The sequence below is a fragment of the Cherax quadricarinatus genome, chromosome 7 (genome assembly GCF_038502225.1).
Source record: "Cherax quadricarinatus isolate ZL_2023a chromosome 7, ASM3850222v1, whole genome shotgun sequence".
In the NCBI taxonomy this organism is placed as follows: Eukaryota; Metazoa; Arthropoda; class Malacostraca; order Decapoda; family Parastacidae; genus Cherax; species Cherax quadricarinatus.
Genome location: NC_091298.1, coordinates 51,794,190 through 51,807,172, shown reverse-complemented (window position 1 = coordinate 51,807,172; position 12,983 = coordinate 51,794,190). Strand labels below are relative to the sequence as shown.

General features: G+C 38.1%; 1 protein-coding gene across 3 annotated transcripts in view; it reads right to left on the bottom strand.

Moving 5' to 3' along the window:
- Positions 1-12,983, bottom strand: part of LOC138852360 (uncharacterized) — a 126,967-nt gene that overhangs the window by 49,989 nt on the left and 63,995 nt on the right. For all 3 annotated transcript variants that reach the window (XM_070082443.1, XM_070082442.1, XM_070082441.1), the window contains one exon: positions 7,257-7,434. In XM_070082443.1, coding sequence (XP_069938544.1) covers positions 7,257-7,428 — 172 coding nt within the window. In that variant the 5' untranslated portion in view covers positions 7,429-7,434. The remainder of the gene's footprint in view (positions 1-7,256; positions 7,435-12,983) is intronic.

The following is a 12,983-nucleotide window of genomic DNA, read 5'->3' as shown; positions in this document are numbered from 1 at the left end:
CACTGTTTTCAGTAACCTACCTCCTATACCATACAGCTGCAACATCTGCCACATTGCCCCCCTATCCACCCTGTCATACGCCTTTTCCAAATCCATAAAAATGCCACAAAAACCTCTTTAGTCTTATCTAAATACTGTTCACTTATATGTTTCACTGTAAACACTTGGTCTACACACTCCCTACCTTTCCTAAAGTATCCTTGTTCATCTGCTATCCTACTCTTCTTCTTACTCTTAATTCTTTCAATAATAACTCTACCATACGCTTTACCAGGTATACTCAACAGACTTATCCCCCTATAATTTTTGCACTCTCTTTTGTCCCCTTTACCTTTATACAAAGGAAGTATGCATGCTCTCTGCCATCCCTAGGTACCTAACCCTCTTCCATACATTTATTAAATAATAGCACCAACCACTCCAAAACTATATCCCCACCTGCTTTTAACATTTCTATCTTTATCTCATCAATCTCAGCTGCCTTACCCCCTTTCATTCTACCCACTGCCTCACGAACTTCCCCCACACTCACAACTGGCTCTTCCTCACTCCTACAAGATGTTATTCCTCCTTGATCTATACACGAAATCACAGCCTACCTATCTTCATCAACATTTAATAATTCCTCAAAATATTCCCTCCATCTTCCCGATATCTCTAACTCAACATTTAACCCTTTCAGAGTTTCGGAAGTACTAGTATGGGTTACGCACCAGGGTTTTTGACGTACTAGTACGCCTAAATTCTAGCGCCCTCAAATCTAGTGAGAGAAAGCTGGTAGGCCTACATATGAAAGAATGGGTCTATGTGGCCAGTGTGCGCAGTATAAAAAAAATCCTGCAGCACACAGTGCGTAATGAGATAAAAAAAACTTTGACCGTGTTTTTGGATTAAAACAGCGATTTTGCACTGTATTTTCATATGGTATTTATTGTTGTATTTTAGTTTTCCTGGTCTCACTTTATAGAATGGAAGACATATTACAGAAATTGAGATGATTTTGACTGGTTTTACAATGAAAAGTACCTTGAAATTGAGCTCAAAGTAGCAGAAATGTTCGATTTTTACCAAAGTTCAAAAGTAAACAAATCATGCTACGCGTCCAATACACGCCAACTGGTGAGTCTAATATTCTCTCACAAGTGCGCTGATATTATTTATACCATTTCTACACTAATGCAATAGTCTGCATAACAGTAAATCTTCTATTTTTTGTGAGAATAAAAATTCAAAGTGGAAAGCAAAAGAAATGTAAGAGGGGCCTGGGGACGTGACTAATGAACAGAGGAAATGTTATTTTAGTGCCAGGAATGTCTTTCTTGTTTATTCTGGACCCTATTCGGAAATTGACATCTTCTGAAATTTGTGTGAAATTGGCAAAATTGCTAAATTCTGACCACTTTATTGGATAGTTGAAAACGGTAAATGGGTGGTTTCTTGTACTCATCCAATAGAAAAAATGGGGTTCTAGCGAAATAGTTACGATTTTTGTCAACAAGTACACTGGAATTGGCCGAAAATAGGGCTCAAAGTGGGCAAAATCGCCAATGCGTAAACACTGTCGAGACTGCTAACTTCGCTAGGGAATAATTCCATAAGTTTTCCATCAAATTTCATACTTTTGGTGTTATTATGATCGGGAAAAGATTCTCTATCTTTTCAAAAGAAAAAATAGTTTTTTTTTTTGAAAATTTGGTGACCCTGAGAACAAGTCTCGGAGAGGGCCTGGCGACCCTGAAAGGGTTAATAACTCTCCTCTCCTATTTTTAACTGACAAATCCGTTTGTTCCCTAGGCTTCCACAACTTGTTAATCTCACTCCAAAACTTTTTCTTATTTTCAACAAAATTTGTTGATAACGTCTCACCCACTCTCTCATTTGCTCTCTTTTTACATTGCTTCACCACTCTCTTAACCTCTCTTTTCTTCTCCATATAATCTTCCCTCCTTGCATCACTTCTACTTTGTATAAACCTCTCATATGCTAACTTTTTCTCCCTTACATCATCCCTTTACATCATCATTTCACCAATCACTCCTCTTCCTTCCCGCACCCACTTTCCTGTAACCACAAGCTTCTGCTGAACACTCTAACATACATCTTCGACCCCATTGCCTATACTCTCACTAGCCCATCTATCCTCCAATAGTTGTTTATATCTTACTCTAACTGCCTCCTCTTTTAATTTATAAACCTTCACCTCTCTTTTACCTGATGCTTCTGTTTTCCTTGTATCCCATCTACCTTTTACTCTCACTGTAGCTACAACTAAAAAGTGATCTGATATATCTGTGGCCCCTCTATAAACATGTACATCCTGAAGTCTACTCAACAGTCTTCTATCTACCACTACAGTCCAACAAACTACTGTCATTATGCCCTGCATCATATCTTGTATACTTATTTAGCCTCTTTTTCTTAAAATATGTATTACCTATAACTAAACCCCTTTCTATACAAAGTTCAATCAAAGGGCTCCCATTATCATTTACACCTGGCACCCTAAACTTACCTACCACACCCTCTCTAAATGTTTATCCTACTTTAGCATTTAGGTTCCCTACCACAATTACTCTCTCACTTGGTTCAAAGGTTCCTATACAATCACTTAACATCTCCAAAAATCTCTCTCTCTCCTCTACACTCCTCTCTTCTCTAGGTGCATACATACTTATTATGACCCACTTTTTGCATCCAACCTTTATTTTAATCCTCATAATCCTTGAATTTACACATTTATATTCTCCTCTTCTTCCATAACTGATCCTTCAACATTATTGCTACCCCTTCCTTAGCTCTAACTCTCTCAGATACTCCTGACTTAATCCCATTTATTTCTCCCAACCAAAACTCCCCTACCCCCTTCAGCTTTGTTTCGCTCAGGGCCAGGACATCCAACTTCTTTTCATTCATAACATCAGCAATCGTCTCTTTCTTGTCATCCGCACTACATCCACGCATATTCAAGCATCCCAGTTTTATAAAGTTTTTCTTCTTCTCTTTTTTAGTAAATGTTTACAGGAGAAGGGGTTACTAGCCCATTGCTCCCGGCATTTTAGTCGCCTCATACGACACGCATGGCTTACGGAGGAAAAATTATTTTCCACTTCCTCACAGACAACAGACAAAATGAGAATAACAAGAGCTATTTAGAAAAAAGAAGAAAAACCTAGATGTATACATGTATATATATATATGCATGTGCATGCCTGTGTAGCGAGACCTAAGTGTAAGTAGAAGTATCAAGATATCCCTGTTATCCAGCATGTTTATGAGACAGTATACATTTGGTGTAGGAATAGACAACATGATATTCTGAGTATTTTGGGCAGCCATACAATAGCTTAAAATTACTGGACAATGTATAATCGAGTTTATATTATAAAACATTGCTGTTAAAAAGTTTATATATTCTATAAGCTGAATAAAGTTATAAATATTTATACAGGACATAAAGGAGTAATGCCGAGAAGTATGATTATGAAGACAGTCAGCAGACCAAGCATGTCATTATGATTACATTTCATTCGGGGTTGACCCGAGTTAAATATTCATCAGAGGAATGTTTTTTTTTTTTTTTACATGTACATATATACTTGCATTACAAACTTTAAAAAGAAAACTTCTGGTTTTCTTTTTAGGTCACACTGCCTCGGCGGGATACAGCCGGTTGTTAAAAAACATATATATACATGTATATTTATACTTGTTTAATGTGTTGCAAAAATTATATATCGAGTGATGATGTGGGTGGTGTAGGACTGCAACTGGCCTATTGGTCCATTAATTAGGCTTGAAGTCAGATTATTAGCCAAGTGTTTCCCATGCAAATTATTGAATGCCAAGGGTCTTATAACACCATCTTTTCATTTTGGCTCTTTCTAAGCTTGGCAACTTTCCACACCAAAAGATTTGCATGTTTGCATTACGGTTGAAACATAGTGGTGTTTCTGAATTCTGGTGTCTAAGTTCTCCGACTTTCTCCTGTCTTGTTTATCAGTGCACATGGAATGGTATATGCACCAGCACTGCTACTGTTTGGTTGTGTATCTAGGTCTGATAATGTTGCAAATGGTTTTTGATGTATCATTTCTCTTCAATGACTAGATGAGTAGATCTAGGGTGTTTCCCATTAGAAATAAAAGGAGCCTATCGAAGTCAAAGTCTTCCTTGGGGGTAGACAGATTTTTCTTGGCCTGAAATATCATAGTTCATCCAAGATTTCTTTCTTGGACGAACTATGATGGAAACAGCGTGTAAGGTGGTGTCACAGTCCTCTAAAAAAATTGGGCTGCACACACCACAAACTCTCAAAAACAAATCAATTAAGACCATTCATTTTGTCTACATGTCATGGTGGAAGAAGCATATAAAATCATTTTTCAATTGGTATACAGTAAACCTTAAATTTAGTTGCTGATCTGTTTAAATAAGCAGGATGTCTAGAAAGGGAAGTGTGTTTCTCTCTTCTTCAATAGTGAACTTTATGGAATGTTCAACAGAGTGAAGACAATTCCTGAGGTTTACAAAGCTGGATCCTCTAGGCATAACAAGGAGGACATCATCCACATAGCATAGCCAAGTGACGACTGATAGGAGAAAAACAGAAAGAAAACTGTCTCCAGAGAATTTACACAAGTTCACAAGTATGGTACATACTGGGGACCCCATTCCTATGCCAAATGTCTGCCTGCAACATATGATAAAAACGGGTAATGTAGTTGAAATTTAAAGTCTGGCGAGGTCTATAAAAGTTTGTCATGGCAGATCCACATCTGGTCTTGATTTTCTTTGGAGAAAATCTATGGCCTGGTCTGTGGGGATGTTTGTAAAGAGTGATGTGAAGTTGAGACTGGCGAGTTAATGGTTTCTTACGCTGCCATTTCTAACTCGGATAAAATCACCAGAATGCTGAAGGTGAGCATTGCTGATGATGACCAGCAGTTTGGATATGTGCTTGTCTACATTCTAGAGTTTGAGATACTCACTGAGGACACAGACATCAAGATCACAATGCAAATAAGGAAGGAGAAAGTAATCTTGAGCACAAGCTACATACAAACAATGCAGAAACTTCTAGACAGTCACAACACACATGAACAAGTCACACACACTGATTCACCGAACAGAGAATTTGAACCCATGGCAACCCAGTTCTAAAACTAGAAGGGCACTGCATCCTTCAATGTACCATGCTGGATTAATAATAGTATTCATCTGTTTGACAAGTTGTTCACAATGCTGTCATTAAGATTTCGTGAATCACACAAACCAAGTTGTAAAAAACATACAAAATGGTCTAAACAGAGAAAGATTCTGTTCTACCTTATTCCTGATCCTAGACCATACAAAATGTATGAACAATCTAAAACCCATGAAGTGAACATTCCTATGAAACTAACACAACATCTAGTATTGGCAGTGCTCCACAGAGCCTAGCAGGTACTCTATCCAAGCACATGTTCAAACTACTGGACACCATCAAAAATACTCACCTTCAGCATTACCTGCTTAACAGGGTTAGAAACATCAACACAAGCATGAAACATGCCAAACTCAGCAACACATCACTATGTACTAACGTCCCTACAGACTACGCCACAGATTTACTCCCCCCTTCCGCCCCCCCCCCCCCCAAAAAAAAAATTGAGACCAGCTATGGCTCTTCCCTTATTTTTATAAACCTCTCCAAACTCTTCTCAAATTTCAATTACTGTACAGTAAACCCTTAATTTAACTGACTAACAAAAGGGAGAAGGTGACCAACAATGGTGACAGTAGTGAAGTGACAGAATTCTTTTGCTGTGATCATAAGAGATGTCAGTAATAAGTCGACTTCGTCCATCGTTTTTCAATTAAATAACCCGGCAGGTTTTGTCCCGCATTTCCAAAATTATTAACCCTTAAATGGTCCAAACGTATATATACATTTTTTCAACATTTGAAAGTATGTAAAAAAATGTAGATCACCTTTTTTTTTTTTCATTTGAAAATGTGTAAAAAAAACTTTTACCTACGTTTGTTTTTTTGTTATGTTCGAAAATATGTAAAAAAAAAACGTAGATCTACGTTTGGAGCACTATGGATTTGAACGTCAATCTGTCTGGACCGTTTAAGGGTTAAACTGAGGGTTTACTATTCTCTTATAATTTTTTTTTTTCAACAAACCGGCAGTATCCCACCAACACAGGGTGGCCCAAAAAGAAAAACGAAAGTTTCTCTTTTTAAATTTAGTAATTTATATGGGAGAAGGGGTTACTAGCCCCTTGCTCCCGGCATTTTAGTTGCCTCTTACGACATGCATGGCTTACAGAGGAAGAATTCTGTTCCACTTACCCATGGAGATAAGGGGAAATAAACAAGAACTAGAAAGAAAATAGAAGAAAACCCAGAAGGGTATGTATATTATGCTTGTACATGTATGTGTAGTGTGACCTAAGTGTAAGTAGAAGTAGCAAGACGTACCTGAAACCTTGCATGTGCACGAGACAGTAAAATGGACACCAGCAATCCTACCATCATGTAAAACAATTACAGGCTTTTGTTTCACACTCACTTGGCAGGACGGTAATACCTCCCTGGGCGGTTGCTGTCTACCAACCTACTACCTAGATCTATTATAACATTATCTGTTATAAACAACTTTGCCATGGCAACAGGGGTCCCCAAAAGTGCTATAGTATTTGCAAACCTCTACATAAAGTTCCTGTGAGATATTTGTCTGACATCATTCCAGCAACACAGTGAACAACATCCTCTTTACTAAACCAAGAAAATTCAATTTTAAAAACCTCAGAAAATGTTAACTCTGCTGACTCTTCCATACACAGCTCACTTCCTTTTCTTGACTTCCTAGTTCTTAAAATACAGTAGATTAATAACTAAAACTTAAGATTTACCATAAACTCACTAAAAAACAATCTTATGCATTTCATTTCCCATCATGACAAAGACAAGTTGAGGGGTTTCAATTAGCTTCTTTTCCTGAGAGCTTATAGTGTGTGAGAAATGTGAAATGAATAACATCTTTTCTTTTTTTTCTGTACTACAATTCTCATCAATTTATCAAGAGACTGCAAACAGAGGGGGCCCAGAAAATCATATCTACTCCCAAAGAAGACAATGACTTTAGACAGGAGCCTAATACTACTGAGTGACCAGCTTTGCTCTTACTGTGGCTTACTTTATAAAAAAATTAGTATTCTTACAGCAAGCCTAAAAATACATTCAAAAAATCTATGCACAACTATACTCACATGCACCAAATCTCACCACACCAAGGACAGATGCCATTGTCACAAGCATGAACCACCATTTGCCAAATTGATGTTCGGAGTGAGGATCCTCATGTAACATTCGAAATCCCCACAAGGCAGAAAGGGCCAGTACAAAGTCTGATACCGCTGTTGAAAACTGTCTTTTCATCATGGCCACCTGTAAATACAGTAGAGTGATTATACAGTTACCAGAAAAGCTTGTCCTAAGGCTCCTCTGAAAGAGCAGAACTAAAAAAATTAAAAAACAAACCCAGGTAAATTGCAATCATTTTTTTTAAATGTGCCTAATTCAACATTTTATTTAACAACCTTTTTTTTGGGGAGATGGAGGGTAACATTATTAAAAATAGTGTATTTTCTTAAATACATAATCAAATTTTTACCAATAGTAAAAACAATTCCAAATTTCTGAGATTCCAAATTAAAAAAAAAAAAAATTATTTGGCAGAGTTCAGAATATGGGCATTTTGAAGATAGAAATAAGTTTTGAAGGTAAAACAAAGTGAATTTCATTGTCAAATAAATTGTGTGCTATATACATAAAGCAGTTCCAAACATCTGAACTGCACATTTACTTGAATTCCAGGATAAAATTCCTTTCAATATTGTTGATTTTTTTTTATGCATTGCATTTATGGATTTAGAAAAGGCATATGATAGAGTGGATAGGGAAGCAATTTGGCAGATGTTGCAAGTATATGGAATAGGTACAGTAGTAAGTTACTAAATGCTGTAAAGAATTTTTATGAGGATAGTGAGGCTCAGGTTAGGGTGTGTAGGAGAGAGGGAGATTACTTCTCGGTAAAAGTAGGTCTTGATAAATTAGACACATGTGCAACACTTGGGTATCTTTAATGAGGAAATGTTGCACCACACAGTGGCTTCATCAGTCCATACAAAGGAGAATCGTGAAGAACTGGAGGAGTTTGAGGTAATCAGTCCCTCAGCCTTGAGTCGATGTAATCAGTCCATCAATCTTGAAAAGAATACAGCACATGTGTGAAGAAGTGGCTTATATATTGTAGGCAGATGATGAGGTGCAGCAGTCGTAGGTGGTAACACATTTGTCCAATGTGGAAGTAGGTTTTGCCCAAGGGTTAGGCAAGTGAAGAATTCCCAAGTATTAAGATCCCAACAAGTTGCAGTGTCAGACAGGACTGTAGATGAATGATTCAGAGAACCGACAAGTTGATAAATTAAGACATGTGCAACACTTGGGTGTGGCGAAACGTTTCCTCATTAAAGATACGCAAGTGTTGCACATGTGTCTAATTTGTCAACTTGTCAGTTCTCTGAACCATTCATCTACAATCCTGTCTGACACTGTAACTTGTTGGGATCTTAATACTTGGGAATTCTTCACTTGCCTAACCCTTGGGCAAGACCTACTTCCACACTGGACAAATGTGTTACCACCTACGACCGCTGCATCTCATCATCTGCCTACAGTATATAAGCCACGTCTTCACACATATGCTGTATTCTTTTCAAGATTGATGGACTGATTACATCGACTCAAGGCTGAGGGACTGATTACCTCAAACTCCTCCTGTTCTTCACGATTCTCCTTTGTATGGACTGATGAAGCCACTGTGTAGCAAAACATTTCTTCATTAAAGATACCCAAGTGTTGCATATGTGTCCAATTTATCAACTTGTCGGTTCTCTGAACCATTCATCTACAAAAGTAGGTCTTAGACAGGGATGTGTAATGTCACCATGGTTGTTTAACATATTTATAGATGGGGTTGTAAAAAGTAAATGCTAGGGTGTTGGGGAAAGGGGTGGGATTAAATTATAGGGAATCAAATACAAAATGGGCATTGACACAGTTACTTTCTGCTGATTATACTGTGCTTTTGGGGGATTCTAAAGAAAAGTTACAAAGGCTAGTGGACAAGTTTAGGAGGGTGTGTAAAGCTAGAAAGTTGAGAGTGAACATAGATAAGAGTAAGGTGATGAGGGTATCAAACAATTTAGATAAAGAAAAACTGGATATCACATTGGAGGGAGGGAGTATGGAAGAAATGAATGTTTTCAGATACAGTGGACCCCCGCATAACGATCACCTCCGAATGCGACCAATTATGTAAGTGTATTTATGTAAGTGCATTTGTACGTGTATGTTTGGGGCTCTGAAATGGACTAATCTACTTCACAATATTCCTTATGGGAACAAATTCGGTCAGTACTGGCACCTGAACATACTTCCGGAGTGAAAAAATATCATTAACCAGGGGTCCACTGTATTTGGGAGTTGACTTGTCAGCAGATGGGTTTATGAAGAATGAGGCTAACTAAAGAACTGATGAAGGAAAAAAGGCGAGTTGTGCATTGGGGTATCTGTGGAGATGAAAATCATTATTCCATGGAGGCAAAGAAGGGAATGTACAAGAGTATAGTGGTACCAACACTTTTATACGGGTGTGAAGCATGGGCTGTAAATGCTGCAGTAAGGAGGCAGCTGGAGGCAGTGGGGATGTCCTGTCTAAGGGTAATGTGTGGTGTAAATATTATGCAGAGAATTCGTAGTGTGGAAATTAGGAGGAGGTGTGGAGTTACTAAAAGTGTTAGTCAGAGGGCTGAAGAGGGGCTGTTGAGATGGTTTAGTCATTTAGAGACTGGAACAAAGTAAAATGATTTGGAGAACATATAAATCTGTAGGGGAAGGAAGGCTGGAGGGAGGGGTTAGAGGAAACTTTGTGGGCAAGGTGCTTGGGCTTCCAGCAAGCATGCGTGAGCATGTTATAGATAGGAATGGTATAAACCTTGGTAATAAATACCGACAAGTTGGTTTAGAAAGACATGTAAGCAAACACTATAACATATTTATTAGAAAACGTTTCGGTCCTGGGACCTTGATCACTTCTAACATACAGAGGTAGAAAGACATTATATACATATGCGGAGAGCGAGATGTGACGCACGTGACCTGAGGAATGTCATAAGAACATAAGAATGGAGGAACACTGTAGACGGTCTACTGGCTGATGCGAGGCAGGTCTTTATCAAAACAACCTCTACTTATGATGAGGACGGGTAGACGATGAAATCATGTGACTCAGGAGTCAAATTTCTGGGAAATAAACAACTATTTGTGTTGTACACAGTGTTTATCCTAAACCTTACAGTATAAAATACAGCACTAGCAGCATAAAAAGTAAAGTAAAACATGAAATACCAAAATAAAACAATAAAATAAAGTCATTACAAAAATGTGATGTTGATATTCAGTAGTAAAGCTCGACTTATGTCCATTTTGACTTGCGAACGGTTTCTCAGAACCGAACTTGGTCATAAGTCGGATGGCACCTGTACTTTAGACCTTATATTCACTAATTATGAAGACCTGGTTTGGGACTATGAAGTGTCAAAGACAGTAAACTCAGACTACAACCTAAAAGAAATTCAGACATGCATACCCACTAGTCATAATCAGCAAAGATAATGAGTAACAAAGCTCCTCAAAGGTGTCCTGTGGCTCAGTTGGCAGCGCACTCAACTCACACTGAGTGTCCGGGGTTCGATTTCTGGCCTGATGGAAACATTGGGCATGTTTCACTGCACCTGCTGTCCATGTTCGCCTACCAATAAACAGGTATGTACCTGGGTGTTAGCCAACTGATTAAGGTCACATCCTGGGGGGTGGTAGTGTACCTTAGATAGGGCTGGGCTTTGAAATGAGCTGAGGTAGGATAACAGCTCTTAGCCTGTAAAATTTATTTGTGTAAGAAAAAGAAAAGGCAGCAGACACTCTGAAGAACAAAAAGAAACACTGGCTAGAGAATTAGAAAATGTTGATTTCAAATCATCACAGAATCCATCAGAAACAGGGACTAAAATTTTAGTCATAAGTGAAAGTGAGAGAAATCCAAAATACTTCTTGTATGCAAAATCCAGGTCAAAAACATCTAGTATTGGGCCTTTAATTAAAGGAGATGAAACATACACCAATGGCAATAAAGAACTGAGTGAAATACTTAAGTCTAAGTATGATTCAGTGTTCAATGAGCCACTAATCAGCCTAAAAATTGATGACCTAAACTAGTTCTTCACGAATGAGACATAAAATGCTGCATACATCTCCCTAATTTCTGATGTAACTAACCCCACTTGACTTTGAAGAAGCCAGACTGTATGCCCATGCATTCTGCCCCAGGTCCAGACTTGTAGAGCTCAGTATTTGTCAAGAACTGCATGAAATGCCTATCATATGCTATGGAGAAGCCTAGACAATGGAGTCATCCTAGATATTAAAAACCACTGATACTGCCCCACTCCACAAAGGTGGTAGTAAGCAATGCAAAATTTATAGACTAACAACCCTAACATCCTACATTATCAAGATTTTTGAAGGGGTTTTAAGAAGCAAAATAATCAATCATGCTACATTATCAAGATTTTTGAAGGGGTTTTAAGAAGCAAAATAATCAGTCATGCTGCTGTGTATATAAATGATGATTAGGAAACATCCCCCCCCCCACATCTAGAGGAGCACCTTGATGCAAGTAAGAGGATCTTGGTCCAAGGAACTGGACTTTTCCTCTCATCCCTGAAAGCCTCTCATTCCCCAAGCATTATATAACCCATATGGTACACCATTCAAGTGGTGCTGTACTACTTATGCTTATAAATTAAACCTATACCTAAGCTAATAACTGATAGCCTACTCTAGGTGTAGCCTCCACATTATCTGTAAATTTGCTCAAGCTATGAGCCTGACTGCTATGCAGTCAGGTGTAAGGAGGCTTTGTATAAGTCTTCCTGAAGATGTCAGTATGAAATATGTCAAAAATAAGACTATTCAAATTAGTAGCTTGGATAACCCAAGAAAGCCACTTCCCTACGATGGGAATCACAAGAGTCTGCTAACACCCAGGCACCTACTTACTGTTCTGCTAAGTAAACAGGGGTGACAAGTGTAAGGAAACATACCAAAAGCTTCTACTTGTCCCAGGATCAAATCTGGGTCCTTCAACTGTGGCCAAAGCTGCTTCCACTTAGTCACTTCAGCATAAAGACCTAATTTTTGGGGGTTATCCTATGTAATTTGCACATATGCTAAACTATGTATGATAATTGTACTTACATGTACCTGTACCTAAATAAACTTACAAGGTAGGTATAATACTACCCACTTAAGCCCAAAATGCTGTGTATACTATGGGGCTTTCAAATTATGTTTGTATGTTGATTTGAAGTGAAAATATTAATTATTATTATCACAATAAAACCTCTGAAAGGTTTGATATGTGCCTCAAAGCCAGTGAAAGTCTTGTTATCCAAGGACCAGGACCTATCCCCCTCTTCCTTGGATCAAACCTGATTTCCCATTCCCCAGATGCTGTATGACCCTTCAGTATTTAACACTTCCCCACTGATTATATGTTAAAACTGACCTAATTCCACAGCAAATTTAGTATACATATTTGTATTACAAACTTGTGGGAGCCCTAAACCCACAAGGGATCATTCAGCACTGGGTGAGTGGAAGGCAACCCAGTTTGATCCAAGGAAACTGACCAAAATCCTACTTCAAACCAAAACAAAATTTTATTTCTTTGCAAAGGTTACAATGTGTGATTTACATTTTATAAAGTGTTGTTAAGTACAAAGGAAGCCACTAACATGCCGGGGCATTCCTAATGCTTAGACTACTTAAAACTAGACATGGGTTATTGGGTGGTAAATTTTAATTATTCAATA